The sequence below is a fragment of the Citrus sinensis genome, chromosome 3, assembly GCF_022201045.2.
Source record: "Citrus sinensis cultivar Valencia sweet orange chromosome 3, DVS_A1.0, whole genome shotgun sequence".
Classification (NCBI taxonomy): domain Eukaryota; kingdom Viridiplantae; phylum Streptophyta; class Magnoliopsida; order Sapindales; family Rutaceae; genus Citrus; species Citrus sinensis.
The window spans coordinates 47,198,234-47,214,107 of record NC_068558.1 but is presented as its reverse complement, the minus strand read 5'-3'; the positions used below and the strand labels follow the sequence as shown (position 1 = coordinate 47,214,107).

General features: G+C 37.8%; 3 protein-coding genes across 23 annotated transcripts; all 3 read left to right on the top strand.

The window, feature by feature from the left end:
• Positions 1-262: 262 nt before the first annotated feature.
• LOC102622921 (two-component response regulator-like APRR3) lies at positions 263-5,642 on the top strand. Of its 11 annotated transcripts, none has more exons than XM_006491309.4 (9): positions 263-417; positions 599-805; positions 1,252-1,413; positions 1,516-1,646; positions 1,763-1,912; positions 2,338-2,515; positions 2,608-3,067; positions 4,066-4,843; positions 5,124-5,642. In XM_006491309.4, exons 2-9 carry the CDS (start codon positions 604-606, stop codon positions 5,235-5,237), a joined length of 2,175 nt encoding a protein of 724 aa, XP_006491372.2. In that variant the 5' UTR covers positions 263-417; positions 599-603; the 3' UTR covers positions 5,238-5,642. The 11 variants fall into 11 exon arrangements, with proteins under 11 accessions (XP_006491372.2, XP_052292886.1, XP_052292889.1 ...); XM_006491308.4 differs by having other exon boundaries at positions 273-481; XM_052436932.1 differs by adding an exon at positions 958-1,035 and having other exon boundaries at positions 273-805.
• Positions 5,643-6,527: 885 nt separating this feature from the next.
• On the top strand, positions 6,528-8,641 carry LOC102624660 (hypothetical protein). Its single transcript, XM_015534219.3, has 2 exons — positions 6,528-6,960; positions 7,679-8,641. The coding sequence occupies exon 2, from the start codon at positions 7,695-7,697 to the stop codon at positions 8,310-8,312; it is 618 nt and encodes a 205-aa protein (XP_015389705.2). The 5' UTR covers positions 6,528-6,960; positions 7,679-7,694; the 3' UTR covers positions 8,313-8,641.
• Positions 8,642-11,191: 2,550 nt separating this feature from the next.
• Positions 11,192-15,874, top strand: LOC102624947 (metal tolerance protein 1). 11 transcript variants are annotated; one of them, XR_008053332.1, is made up of 4 exons: positions 11,724-11,877; positions 13,534-14,767; positions 15,345-15,419; positions 15,550-15,874. XR_008053332.1 is itself a non-coding variant. In XM_006491319.4 (3 exons), exon 2 carries the CDS (start codon positions 13,534-13,536, stop codon positions 14,764-14,766), a length of 1,233 nt encoding a protein of 410 aa, XP_006491382.2. In that variant the 5' UTR covers positions 11,192-11,625; the 3' UTR covers position 14,767; positions 15,096-15,874. The 11 variants fall into 11 exon arrangements, 9 of the variants coding, with proteins under 9 accessions (XP_006491382.2, XP_006491379.2, XP_006491383.2 ...); XR_008053331.1 differs by having other exon boundaries at positions 15,096-15,419; XM_006491319.4 differs by lacking the exon at positions 11,724-11,877 and adding an exon at positions 11,192-11,625 and having other exon boundaries at positions 15,096-15,874.

The window sequence follows — 15,874 nt, the reverse complement described above, 5'->3', positions numbered from 1 at the left end:
AAAAAAAAAAAAAAGGCACAAAGAGTTCGCCACGTTTCAGCCTCAGAGACCACAGGAAATAAGGATACCGAGTGTGGTGTTTGTGATGCCGACGTGGCGTTGAAATGAAAATATCTTCGTCAAGGACATTAATCCTGCCCAACACGTGTCGGTGGGTCCCGAAACCCATACGTGCACTAGAACACATCATCTGCACCCACGCACATGAAATCAAAAACAGAGGCACAAATTTCGCCAGCTCGGCACGTGAAACGAGAAGCCAATGGCGGCCCACATTTTGATCCTTCTCTGATAGAGAGAGAGAGAGTAACAATCCAAGTAGTAGATATTTTATTGCGTTTTCGCGGCTGTGAACGAAAGTCGGATATCAAATTAAGAGGCGGTTTTGTGGAATTTGCTCGAGTCTTGACTATCAGTGTAAGCTTTAAGCTATAAGCGCTAGAAAGAGAAGAGAATATCAGAAATTTGCTAAGGCAATGAGGTTAATTGGATAATTTTACAAAACAACATTATTCTTTTTGGTTTGGTTAAGTTCTTTTTTCCTTCTACACCAAGAGCGATTGATTATTGCTAGTTTTGGTTGTGGTGGAAAAAACAGGGTTAATGAAAATGGGCGAAGTGGTGGTGAGTAGTGAAGGAGGAATGGACATTGAGTTGGAAACTGAGAAAGATGGATCCTCAGAGGTGGTTAGGACCAGGTGGGAAAGCTTCCTTCCAAGAATGGTTCTTAGAGTTCTATTGGTCGAAGCTGATGATTCTACACGTCAGATTATCTCTGCTCTTCTTAGAAAATGCGGTTACAGAGGTTTTTCTTCTTCTTCTTCTTCTTCTTTTTTATTCCATTTTTATTTTTAAATTCTGTTTTGGTGCCTTTTTTTTTTTTGGCTGGGTCAGTGAGTAACTTTTTTTTTCTTTTTGATTTGGATAATTTGTTAACAACTGTTATTTAGGGTTCAGTATGATGTTAAATTGTTAGATTGGTGGAATTGGAAGGAACCACTTCCCTACGAGGCTACTTGCACTCGCAACTGGCTGGTAAATGAAGAACAAAGCCCTCTGCAGCTAGGCCTCTGTTTTAATTTAGGGGATTATAGGACTTCTTTTTTTCCCCCCCCTTTTGGTGGTGTCTGTATCTTGTTTTCTCCTTTCAAATGTTGAAATTTATCCCTACATAAATATCTTTAATGTCATAGATATTGGAAATAAGAATTAAACTTATGAGGGCATGCATGTATGTCTTTATCAAAGCAGTTGCTGCAGTTCCTGATGGCTTAGCGGCATGGGAGACTTTGAAGTGCAGGCCTCATAGCATAGACCTTGTATTAACTGAGGTGGAGTTGCCATCAATATCTGGATTTGCGCTTCTTACTTTAGTCATGGAGCACGATGTTTGCAAAAACATTCCCGTCATAAGTATGTTTCTTTGACTCAAGTGTAAGTTGGTAAGCTTTGCTAACTTGATCTTTGATTAGTAAGAAGCTAAGCATGTCAGAGTTTCTGTTTCTGACTGTGCAGTGATGTCATCGCATGATTCAATTAGCATGGTTTTAAAGTGCATGCTAAAAGGTGCAGCTGACTTTCTCATCAAGCCTGTTAGGAGGAATGAGCTGAGGAACTTGTGGCAACACGTTTGGAGAAGACATAGTGTATGCATTAATATTTCTGCTTCCTGCAATCCCTTCTTTTTTTTTTTGGTTCTAATACACATACAGCTTAGTGAAACTTGTTTTCTTTCTCTCTCTTCTCTTTTTCTGTTTATCAGCTGCTCGGCGGACATGTTCCTCAAAATTTACACGACGTGTATCATAAAGGTGGAGCAATTTCTGAAAACAATATTGCTAGCAGCCATTCCAGTGATTATGCAGCTTCATCACAGAAAAATAAGGGAAGTGAGAAAGTGAGTGATGCTCAAGTAAGTATCAGCTCATCTCTAGTTGCTGTTGTGATGGTACGAGGCATTTTCTTCTGCTTGAACCATTGCACTGTCTGTGCTGTGAAAGAAAAATATCAGTATCTTATCCTGATTTTATGGTAACTTCTATCAATTTGTCAGATCTCAGTCTCATCTGATTGTGCAACAGCCAAAGAGAGTCGTAGTAGAATTATCTTTACTACTAGCTAAGTGTCAATTGAAATGTTATCATTTTCGTGTTCTTATTGCACTGGTTGTACAATCTACATGAAAAGTAATAAGTTGTTAGAAAACATGTATCCAGGACCCTTGATGAATGAATGATATGTGAGGCCACTTATAGCTTGCGGAGAATTACTTTTCCCATATTAGGTTGGCTTATGAAGTTTCACATTGAGCCTGCATGTTTTGCCACTCTTGTGCAGAGCTCATGTACCTCATCGCCTTACTTGGAAGCTGAGAGTGCATATGTGCAAAATATGCAGGGTCTTTCACAACTGAAGTGTAGGAGTGCTTCTAATACCTGTAGTACAGACATGGAAAAGCAAAATGAGTGTGCAAAACTGGAGACAGAATCATTGATGCCGGAGAGTAAAACTGGAGGTATATTACATTATCTTATTTCTGCTTTTACATTTTCTCAAGTTTTCTTCTTTTTAATGATTCTATGGAATATTTGTTTTGTGTCTTGGGAGGATCAACTATAGGGGCATCTGACGAGCTAATAGTTTCAGAAAAGTTAAATAGATCAGGATCAGAGGTTGCACAATGTGATGATGCTTTGAGACTGGAAGAAGATTATGGCTGTGTTAAAACAATGCCTCAGGGTGAAGGTGAGGGACCCAAAAATGACAGAATAAATGCTGATATTACCTATGGGATCCATGGCTGCAACGATGAGCTGATTGAACCTTCCAGTGGAGCTATTGACTTGATTGGCACATTTGATAATCATCAAGAGGTCCCTGATAAATTATCCACTCCAAATGATGGCATCCCGGATAAACTATCTACTCTAAACGATCGCACGAAGAAGTGTGAATTTTCTCCCCATTTAGAACTTTCTTTAAGAAAATCTTTTCCCAGTACCTCAAATGACCAAGGTAATGATGAGAGACATACCCTCAACCACTCTGCAGCCTCAGCCTTTTTGTGGTGAGTTTGCCTTTTCCCTTTCCTTTTACTTATTTCATTGCTGAACTTCATTTTGAGAAGTTTTGGAAGGAACCTACACACTAATGGTTTGGTTTCTTAAATTTCAATTTAGAATTAAAAGTGCAGTTCTATGTTCTTTTCTATTTTGATTTCCATCAAATAACGTCAACACCCCCCCCCCCCCCCCCCCCCGCCCCCTTAATGTGATACATTTAATTCAGGTGTAATGAAGCCTTATTCAATAGCTATCTTATCTGGAAAATCTGAAGATTAGGTATCGATGTCTCGTTGATGGTACCGGTAGTATTGTTCGGGCTATGAATATGTCAATAGAGGTGTTCGTGAATGCAGTGGTGGGCTGCCCTAGGGTGACAGAGGTCAAGGGATGTTCCCAATAGTTATGCTGCAAAGGCCTTATGTATAACTGTATTCAGGGATAAAAAATCTGTTGAGAGTTCTGTTTAGAGAACATCAATTATGTAGTTGTATCTATAATGAGTATCGCCTTGATCTGCGTAATGGATGTGGGTTTCTTTTGCAAAACGGTGCTGCTCAGCTCCGAGTAGAGAAATTATCCAAGTTAACTGACTTGATCTCTATTCAATGTTTTGTTTGCCAAGCATCCGGCTTGTACTAAACCAGAGGGAACAAAACCTGAAATTTGCAGTTCCCTAAAGGTTAAGGACTAGATTTACATTTTACATGATATTTGTTAATAGTTCTCAGTCAAATATTGCATGATGAAATTTGAATTAGAGATGATTTCATCTGTTTTCATCACTTCTTGTTGAAGTGTTGTTCTGCTCCATGGAATAATACATTTCTAACACTAACCAGCAATATTACAAGATATTGCGTTGCTGTTTACCCAATTGATTATTGTTTTCTTCAGTGAATTTTATGGAATTTGATTTAGGATGATTTTCATCTGCTTGTGTCACTATTCTTGGAGTTGTTTCTTTGCTCTGAATTTCTGATCCCCAAGTTCGTGTTTGCAGGTATAACAATAGTAAGGCATGTCCTACTCCTACCAGTAATTCTGCTGAATTGAAGGATGGTTCAAGTAAATCTGATGAAATTTTGTCCAATCAGCTCTCTGAAAATGCCACTGGTGGCTTCCAACCATGTTGTGCCACTTCAAGTAACAGTCGGGAAAATATGACATCTCTGGTCATGGGTCAATCAGAACAAGCTGCAGTAGCATTTGCAGGGCCTCATCTTGGGTTCATTCCGGTCCCAGGGGTACGGTTTGATAATATTTTTGCAGGGTATAGTCACATTTTTCCATCCATATTCTACACAAAGTCAGGTTTACAACCTGCATGGAGTCCAAACTCCTCCCACCAGAAAGAACACCATCGTTTTCCTATAAGTGCCTCTGTTCATTCCAACCCTGATGTTCATGACTCGGAACAAGTTTACGGACGGACGGGTGAAATTAACCATAATTCTGTTGACCAAACTGTGTGTGAGCAGAGCAAAGGGCGGCCTTTGGAACAGTTGAGACATGGTTCCCCAGCAGGCAATCAGAGCTCCAATAGTGGTCTATGCAATGGTCTGGCTAACAACAGTAGTAGTGGAACATACAGTAGAATTGACAGAAATTCCTCTTCAGCAAAGGCAAGTGGGACTGGGACAGTTCCACAGAACCTCAATGGTTGTACTCTATTCATTCATGACAGATTCAATGGCATTAGTGCTCGTCACTCCAGCCAAAGGGATGCAGCTTTGACAAAATTCCGGCTCAAGCGGAAAGATAGATGCTATGACAAAAAGGTATATATTTACCACTACTATAATTAAATAATTCTTTTGACAATGGACAGAAAATTTTGAACTTTCGATTTGTTGTTAAGGTTGTTTTAGTTGATGTGATTCCAGTTAATTTTTTTATCCTGCTAAATCTTTAAGCTAACTTGCACACCTAGCAGGCCAACTACTTAAGAATAACATTCATACATTATTTTTTCACTGTGACGAAAGTAGCAGAAACCATCTTGCTGATCTTTTTATAAATAATTTGATCTAAATTATTCAGTGGGATATTTTTGCATAGGTTCGATACCAAAGCCGGAAAAGTTTAGCAGAGCAACGACCCCGGGTCAAAGGACAGTTTGTTCGTCAAGTGAAAAATGAAACCAAAGATGCTAACGCCGATGGTTGTCCTTAATCTTGAGTAATGCACTTATGTGTAATTTAATTTCTCCTTCGTGGAATATAGGTCTCTAGTATGTTGTTATTTTCAGAAAGCAGAGGTGGATCATTTGACAGCTTCGAATATTGCAGGTTCTTTTGGAGTTGATGTGATCATCTCTTAACTTTTCCATTTTACTCGTTCTTACTCGAAAATATTAAATATATATAGGTGGCTGGCTGTGTCATTATCGAGGGAGGCTGCTTTATATGATTTGCATTCTCATCAGAGAACTGGCTGATTGTAGTTAGGCAGGTTAACAGTTTTATAGTGATTTGCTTTGTGTATATATATACATATATCATGTCCTTAAATCCAAAAAAAGACTTATTTATTTCTGTTATAAAATGTACCTGCCTCTGCGCACTGCGCTTTAGTTTCTTTTGTGATCTTTTTCCTTTATCTACTCGTCGTGGCCAGAAAAATCAGTTCTGTTCCCATGTAAAGGTCAAAAGTGATGCACGAATATCGCGGTGCTTAAAACAATGCAACATGTGGCTAACAAGTGTTAGAACCGTGGGATGTGACGAGGCAAGAGCCAATAAGGATGAAGCAAGTATGAAGGGCAAAACGCAGCCACCTATTTTCTTCATGCAGAGAACTTATCCAAATGTCGGTGCTGGCGAATGCATCGGATCTGCCGATCTGTCTGTCGCAGTGACGGACCTGTACTAGGGACCACCGACCACAGGTCACAGGAGCTGAAATCTTCGGTGAACAAAGTGTGCTTTATAAGTTCATTTGCTTGTTTAGCAATTAGCATTGGTAATTAATTTAATATTAAAATTTATTCGTTTAGGCCTCTGTAATTAATATTTTCTTATCCTATAAAAAAACTAAAATACTTACTATCTTCAAATAATTAAAAGGGTTGCGCCCTGCCGGCTTGGCCCATATGCATTTAAACAAATTAATTTCTTGTTCTTCAAAAATCTTGTTCTATTCCAAAAAATAATTTGATTCGTTACATTTTTTTTTTCTTTTTGATGTCATCGTCATAAATTTATAACTATTGTCATCATTTTCCTCAAGTAAATTTTAGTATTTCATTATGACATTATTACTCTCTTTTTAGATTATTTTTTTAGGTCCATCACGATGTGTTGAGCCCCATTTAATTTGTTTGATAGCAGGTGAACATTTAAAATTATTTTTTTCAAAAATTAAAAACTAATGAAAATCTGTATTGGTGAGACTGGTAACAGGGACGGAGGAGCGAGGGAGTCCTGACTTCTACAGGGTGTGTCTGTGTGTGTATAGGTATTCTCATTTCTTTCCTCTTTTTCAATTGAAGCATGTCTTTATTAATCTCTAATAAATTATGTAACTTAATTGCGTGTCTGCAAAAATAAGGGCGTCCGCATATTATGTTTAGTAAGAAATCTATGTTGAAAATGTTCGACCATGCTTGATTCGCTCTAGGATTGTGCTTGGCTTTATATTTTTATTCTTAGATAATAATCAGCTCAACTTATGGTTTTTAGCAAGAACTGTTCTATTACTTTATTATTCGGTCTTTTACCTATTCCACTTTAAAAAGTAACGGCAGCCGCAGCATCAAATACACTGTACAAATTAAGTTCAGAGTCGGATGACTATCGGGTAATGTGGTGGGTGATCTTTTGGATGAAAAGAAAGCTAATGGGAAAACCACGAGCCAACAAGCACCATAAATTCATGCAGGCAGCGGGTCCGCAAGGTTTGGGTTTCTTTAGCCAAATTTCACGTCCGAATTTTGTACATCATTTAGTGCAAGCAGCCGGAGGATTTACCAAATTGTCTCATTTCACCCCCTTTTATTTTGTTTTCATTTTTTTTTTAATCTCATCTTAACCCCCATATTTTAAAAAACAATAATAATTCAGCTATAAATAGTTGTGCTAACATTATTCTATTTGTGGAATTGACAACTTACATGACTTGAAGGGAACCATTGAAAAGTAAAAGTGTAAAAATATTATGTGAGCTATATTGTATTTTCATATAATCAGTTATTTTATACCGCATAATTTATTTAATTCAATTTGGAGAAGGTCTTGTTACATGTGTGTGTATATTATTTTCATGATGATGAGTAAATGAAAAATAAACAGTAATTCAAAGCTATCCAAGATTTTTCTCAATTTATCCTTTATGCAATTGTTTATGGGTGTATGATTATATTTTAAAACAAATTAAAAAAAGTAAAGGAAAAGAAAATTCGATAAAGAAAAAGCGCTCCTTATCCAAATATAATAAAAAAAATAAAAAAAAGAAGAAGAAGAAGAAGGTATCCATCACTTTAGTTTCGAGCGTGACCCATCAGTCCTTTCTTTGTCTCTTTTTTTTTTTTTATTTGTTACATTAATTTGTCCCACGGGTTCTTGTCTTCTCTTTCATCTTTTTCTCTTCTTCACCCACCACCTCCCCTTTCTTAGGCACTAGCAAAACCAGATGACTACTGGCAAAGATAAAAACAAGGCTTCAAAAGGCAGCAGCCTTGGCCCTACTGTCGGCAAAATCATAGCCATCATACTCCTCCTAGCCGGCGTGACAGCTCTAATTCTCTGGCTCGTATACCGCCCCCACAAGCCTCGCTTCAGCGTCGTCGCTGCGGCCATTTACAACATAAACGCCTCGTCACCGCCGTTCATCTCCACCTCCATGCAGTTCACGCTCGTCACCAGAAACTCCAACAGGAGAGTCGACATAATCTACGATAAGTTATCCGCGTACGTTTCGTACAGAGACCAGCAAATAACAGCACCAGTTTACTTGCCCCCGCTTTACCATGAGAGGAAGAGCACGGTGGCGTTGTCTCCGGTGTTGGGAGGCGCGGGGCAGCTGGTGCCGGTGTCGGCGGAGGTGGTGAATGGGTTGATGATGGATGAGAGCTATGGGGTGGTGAGCTTCAGGGTGGTGCTCTTGGGGAGACTGAGATGGAAAGCAGGTGCTATCAAGACTGCAAGGTATGGAGTTTATGTGAAATGCGACGTTTGGGTTGGTTTGAAGAAGGGTTTCACAGGTGAAGTTCCTTTGCTTTCCGCTCCTCCTTGTAAAGTTGACATCTGATCGGACATCGTTTCAATAAGACAATACATCTACATATGTACAAGATCATCGTCATAAATATAACGCATGTAAGCGTTATTTAATCAGCCAGCTAGCTCATTGACCAGCTTGTCAAATTATTATAAGTTTTTCTTCGTCTCCATCTTAATTTAGGAATTAGTGTTTAATATGTAGTAATCATTTTTATGTACTAAAATTACACATATATATAGTTAAAGCAGATCAAGGGAGTTAAACTGGAGTTCTGTACGTGATGTGAGGCGGGCAATAAAAAGAAGAAGCCTCCGTTGAATTGGTGTTTCCTTAATAAACTCTAATAGTTATCTACCCATCTTATCTCTAAACTCTGAAGTCTGAATTCTCATTTATGTCAACCTTGTTTGGTTGGCATGGCCGCTTTGGTTTTAGCCTGAACGTGGCGTCGGTAATTTTGCACACTATGCTAGCTACTGCCTCGAGGAGGGCGTCAAGTATGGCGGGTGGCTTTCCAGATCCATGCGGTGCCAAGCTAATCATTTGGCATTTGGCAGCATGTGTTTTTGGATGCTATCTAGCTATCCCCCACACTGCCCTGTCACTGCCGATTTGAGTGAGTGACACTGCCGCTTTTCCATTATTCAGTTGAAGAAACGAGTCGGTGGTGAGATCATTTTCAACAATAAAATTAGTTTTTTTATTCTTTTTGTTATTTATTTTATTGAGGCCAATTAATAAATAATATATATATCATCTGATAATAAAGTAATGAATAGGAGTTACAACCATCTGACCGTGCGCGCTCATATATGCATGAGAAGTGATCTTTTGAACCCATAAAGCACCGGCTCCATTAGTAATGGAGTCTCTTTAAGTAGTTTGATTGGGTTTACTTTTCAGTTCGAGTCGCAAAAATGTCGATTTTATTGAGAGAACCTGTGTCTCTCGATTCGAGCGGAGATTTCTAATCTGAGTTGTGGTACGGACTTAAAAATATCTTTCACAAATGAAACCCTCTCCAAAATATTTTTTGATAAAAAAAGAAAAGAAAAAAAGAAGTGACCCTTTGATAATGGGGATCGAATATGTCAAAGTTGTTCCCATTAAAGTGAAGCTGATTCTCAATGTCAGGTGGGATAGCCAAGGTATCGGATTCATATCTTCGATTATTTAGTGGGCTGAACAAGTAAATGATGAAGGATGTAGTGTGGAGAATCTTTAACTTTTTTTTATCTTTACTTTGTACTTAGAATTAAAAGTTGTCTAAGAAACTAATGAAAAGAATTGAAGAATACTTGAACTTGAAGAGGGGGCCAACCCATATATACACGAAGACGTGACACATATACATCAAATTGGAGGTGTGTACGTCAAATTGGGTGCTAAGAATACATTAATTTTACTTACATTTTTCAAGTTAGAAAGAATAAAGATAAATATTTAATTTATTTCGACAATTAGCTGGTTAAAAACAATTAAGCTTAGCCAGAGAGCCACTTAAAAGTTATGTAGTGGATATGATTTTGTCCAGATAAAAGGTATTGAGAAAGTGTGCTTCTAATCAAATTTACCAAAAGAATTGAATGAGAAAAATAATAGTGGCCATTAAAAGAGGAAAAATTGTGGAGGTTTATTTTGTCCAGAAATCAATCAAATAGCATAACGCGTTATGTGGACAGCGCAAGGGAGAGCACTGCTTCTGGGTTTATGCCAATATTCCTCGAGTGAGCCCTAAATCGTTTGAATCATCCTGCATTTGAGAATAATTTATTTCATTTTCCTATGATTTGTTTAGATTATGTTGCTGCTCCGTATAGCCGGAGCCTTTTTTTTTTCTTTTCTTTTCTTTTGTTGGTGCGTGTATAAATTAAATTAAATCATGGAGACGGCGGTGACGAGAGTCATCCGAATTAAAACACACCCATAATTAATCAGCTTACCAACTTAATGAACAAGCCAACTCTTAGCAATAAAATATTTGCACCTTATTCTGCGTATGGGTTTGTCAATTATTATGGGTATATGCGTATGGCTAGGCCGCATATAGAAAGACTCTTGACAAATTGGGCTGAAGCGAAGAGGGAGTTGGGACTACTGGCACAGCTTCAAAGTCCATTTTTTAAAATACCCCATTAAACAAATAAATAAATTTATTATTTTAGTAATAAGACTGTAGCCAATTCCTAATAATACACGTATGACCAGGTTTCCTTCTTCACATATTATCAATTAAAGTAACAATAATTAGATATGTGAAAAATAAATCCAAATCTTCCACACGAATGAAAATTCTATTTTGGGTATTCGAGGTCTTATCTTAGTTATGTTCATTTCTCCACGGTTACTAATCGAGTGCCAATTCACCTTTACCATTGTTTGTTATATATCATATATATATATATATATTAGGGAAGAAACAAATATTTTATTTTATTTTTAGAAAATAAAAATGCATAGGTGTTTCAAAATAGAAAACTCTTGATTTAGTTGTTTTACGAAAGGGGCTGTGTGGCGAATTTAGAGGGGTGCTAATAGCAACACGTCACTCATTTCATGAATAAATAAACCCAATGGAAGATTTTGGTTGGGCTGGAAATTGAACCCAGTATGATAAATCGCCAGACTGGCCTGGTTTGAATACCTTGCTTGCGGGCGTGCCCTTGAAAAAGTGCTGGACCCTGAGGCTCAGGCGCTCAGCTCCGCTGTCCACTCACACTTACTGTATATAAATAATCAATCAATCAATCAATCAGCAACCTGCCTTATTATAATAATAGAATAATATTAGTGACTTAATCAATGCTTATCATTCACATAAAACATATTTTTAACTTTATTAAGAATATTCTCAAGAGATTCCCACCGTGCTGGTGAACATATATTGGTCCAACTGAAAAAAGAAATTGATATGAATCTACAGGAGAACCTCATCAGAAAAAGCCGTGATTCTTCTGCTCATCAAACAATAGACGGAAGATCCAATCAAATTCCCAAAAGCACTTTTTGCAAATATTTGCTTTGTCCATATATATTTGGACTGGAACATTGAATCCATTCGCATCATGAGATTCGGAGTTCAGACCCACATGGACATGGGGCGGGCGGGGGCTCCAAACAAAAATGGCAGGTCCCTCTATTACCGGATAAATGAGTAGACTCTTTCAAATCCCGCAACGCCAACACAATAAAAACCTACAAACAAATTAAAAAAGTATTAAACCAAACTGTAAAACTAGACGAGGGAAATTACAGGAAGTCTCCGCTCTTCCCTCTCGTCTCCACCGTTGATTCGCTCCTAGCCAACCACACCGCTTCTCAAAACGGTGCGTATAAATAAGTATTTCCTCCTTCATCGTCTCATTGCATGATTTAATTATCAAAACTTTCATATTTATTACGCTGACGCTCTCGTTTTAGACTGATAATAATGTGGGCTTTGTTCTGGGTTCTTGTTCTTTTACGAGTTTAACTATTCATTGTTTATCCGTTTGTGTTCGCTGCTATCGCGTCTTTTTCTTTTTCTTTTGTCTTTTTCATGGGTATTGTTTGGTGCTTTGGTGCCGATACATTATGTAATCAAACCATTGGAGTATGATCAAATTTCCGTTTATTAATTAATTTTTTATGCTCTTTAGTTTAGACAAAGTTTTGGTTTATTTGTTGGGGCTTTTCCTGTTTTGTCTATTCTTGTTGTGTTCTTGTGTTGTTTATTTGTTGTGTTGTTTTCCAGCTCTTTTCGGAAATGATTTTGCTTTAAGCATGTTCCGGTTATTTTTTCTTTCGCCTAATCAATAAAATACTTTTATTGTAAGATTTATTTAAGGGAGATATATGTCTAATTGCACCTTAGAGCTGTTTAAGAGAGTGATATTGCTGGCTGAGCAAGCTTGTATTAAGTGAGCTGTTGCTGTCCTTTGCGGACCTTGCCGTGATCGACTTGATTAGCTGGGGTATATAACCTCCATAATCCTGGGATTTCTAGTTGTTAGGTTGATGCATATGCATTGGACAAGAAGATTTCAAAAAATCAATTCACATCTTATCGTTGATGCCAAATATTTCCACATTAGATTGATTGTTGGTATTTTGGACTAAAAAGATAAAACTTTTTGTCCATTTACATGTGCCTTTGAGGAATTGGTACTCTATTCTTGTTGAATGATTTTTGGTCTATGAGTAGTTTTAAGGAGTTAACGCTGATCTTCTGCATAAGCTCTCAAATGGGAAATTTTTCTTAAAGTTTTGCCTAACTTAGACAGATTTTGTATGTCTTTTCTCCCCATTGTTACTTCCTTTTACATAATATTCTTAATATGTATCATGCTGCCCTTTTTTTTCCCAAAAAAAAAAAAATGAGTTTGATGCTCTCCATATGATAGAAGTTCTAGTTTTGATGAAGATAGGGAAAAAGCTTTTTCTAGGCACAGCTATTAGTATTTTGCCTTAATAGCACTTTGCATTCCACAATATCTCTTCTTTTCCCGATTTCGGACATCCATGGGCTGAAGTCCACTCCCCACTTTTATCTATTTATTTCAGACACGCAATTAATGCCACCAAAATAGCTTGATTTTGATCTTCCTCTATGCCATTGTGACTTTTTAGGGCTTTTTACTTGAAAGAATGCCGACAGTAGCAAAAACTGTTCTTTATTGTTCATATATATTTCAAGTAACTTGAGGAAATGTCTTCCTAAATCACTTGTGTTGAGTTTTGTTTATTTTTGTTGAACAAAGAGCATGGGTTATTCTCTTGTCTATACTGTAAACGTGTGCTTTCAGTTGCTGACTTTTTCTTCTCTTGAACTTTTCGTAATATCTGATAAATTTATTCTAGCTTGATGGTGTTCCTACTTTTATGCAGTTCTTTTGTATCTAAAATCCCATAATAGCAGGCAAACATTGTACTTCCTCTATGCTCCTTCATCATTAATCAAAATTTTAATGTCTGGTGGTATTATGATAAGTTTGGTTTTCTTACTTCTTTGGTGACATATGTGATAAAATTGTTATTGATTCAGAAATCAAAAACATAAATCATCCTTCCATTTTTTGTAAATGTTTGAGTTTGTGATTATGCTCTAGCTTGTGATCTGCTGGAGCAACTGAAGCTCTTTTGATGGTTGAATGGGAAGATGGTGTAATGCATAATGATAATTCCAGTTACATGTAACTTCTGTGCATGCATTTTTTTATGCAAATTAATTTATAAATGTAATATTCATTATGTCATGATGAATTTTCAGATGGAAGGGCAAACTTCACAACATGGACAAATTATTGAAATAAACGTAGATGTTCCTGAGAGGGAAAGGAGCCTTGGAGGAAATAAGATCTGTGGGGAAGCACCTTGTGGATTTGCAGATGCTGCAACCAACTCTAATGATGCCAGAGAACGGTCAGCTTCCATGCGGAAGCTTCTAACGGCAGTTGCACTTTGTGTTGTGTTCATGAGCATTGAAGTGTTTGGTGGCATCAAGGCCAATAGTTTAGCAATATTGACTGATGCAGCACATTTGCTTTCAGATGTTGCGGCTTTTGCTATTTCTTTGTTCTCTTTATGGGCAGCAGGATGGGAATCAAATCCTCGTCAGTCCTATGGATTTTTCAGGGTTGAGATTCTTGGTGCTTTGGTTTCCATCCAGCTCATATGGTTGCTTGCTGGGATTTTAGTATATGAAGCCATTGTTAGACTCATTAATGAGACAAGTGAAGTTAATGGATTTCTAATGTTTCTTGTTGCTGCTTTTGGTCTTGTAGTGAACATCATCATGGCTCTTGTGTTAGGCCATGATCATGGCCATGGCCACGGCCACGGGCATGGTCATGATCATCACGATCATGGTATGGGCCACAGACATGGATCGAGGATCACCACAGATCATCATGAAGAGCACTCCAGAGGTGAGCACCACGATCACTGTGATGAAGAAAATCCGAAAACCGGGCACCACCATTTCCACGATAAACACCATCGTACTGGTGAAGTTCTTGCTGAGCCGTTAGTTGATAAACCAAAATGTGGACCTGAACAAAAGAAGCAACAAAACATTAATGTACGGGGAGCTTATCTGCATGTACTCGGAGATTCTATTCAGAGTATCGGGGTAATGATTGGAGGGGCAGTTATATGGTATAAGCCTGAATGGAAGATAGTTGATTTGATCTGCACCCTTATCTTTTCAGTTATTGTTTTGGGTACTACATTTAATATGTTGCGGAACATACTTGAAGTTCTAATGGAGAGCACACCAAGGGAGATTGATGCTACGAAACTTGAAAAGGGGATTTTGGAGATGGAGGAAGTCGTGGCCATTCATGAACTGCATATTTGGGCCATCACAGTAGGGAAAGTCCTGCTGGCATGCCATGTCAAAATCCAGCCAGAAGCAAATGCAGATCTGGTGCTGAACAATGTGATTGACTATATCAGAAGGGAGTATAACATCATTCATGTTACTATACAGATAGAACGTTAAGGTGAGATAGTGTTTTAGTTGTCTCTTTTGTCTGTTTCTATAGCCTCCAGTTCTTAGATCATTTGGATGGCTTCACTCTTATTAGTGATAGCTCTTCAGTGTTTGAGCATTGAAATTGATATGTAGGCAAGGGATGGTTGATTATTATTTTAATTTGCACATGATTACTGCTGTGTGCTACATGTCTAAAATTTATGGTCGAGTTAAATTTCCCCTCTTTCATGCCGTTGTATACCAGTTACCACTTTAGTTTCATACATATATATAATATTCTCTTTATGGGAAGACAATATCATCTGTCTTTGAGAGAAGAAAATGTATTTCTACAGCCACAGCCCAAAGGCATGCATCAATACATCAACCATTTATGTAAATTGGGATCTACCACCTGCAAGTTTCTCAAGTGTCGCAGGCTTCAAATGAGTTAAGCGGTTATTGCTTCTCTCCGTGAAATTTGTCCAGTTAATTGCTGGTGGAGTCATGATGTTGGGAGGTGGGGGCGGTTTTGTCACCCAACTGAATGAGTTTAACTCGTGAATAACCAAGTATTGTTTTATTTGCTTATTGAATGACAACAGCACCTTCAGTAATCAGTACATGCACAGGATGTAGTGCTTGAAGCCACTGTACTCAAGCTTCACCTTGACGATGAGGTATAAAGTTCCAAGGGCCTTTTGTTAGCTATGAAAAGATTCCTACAACAGATATTTGATTGTAACTGCTAGTAAGTTCCACTGTTACTGCTTTTTTACTTTTCCCCTTTTTTTTTAATGGTGCCTGAAGGTGTGCAGTTTATCAATGAACTACACGACAGTGTCCTAAGTTTTGCAGTTCTTGAGAAGGAGAATGCATATGGTTCTGTGGCTATAAACAGAACGTGGGATAGTTCTGTTGGTGGAAAATGTAGACCATAGTTGAAATGGATAAGATTCGTAGACTTTGTTATGAGAGTTTTAATGTTCTTCTTTGGGATTTTGTTGGGTTGAATTTGTCCTCTTTGTGAACTGTGTCTAATGCAATCTCTGTTGCATCTTGTGAAACTGCGATCACAGAGCACACACTCACATGCCTATCTTCCCACATATTAATATTATTCGATGGATTGTGA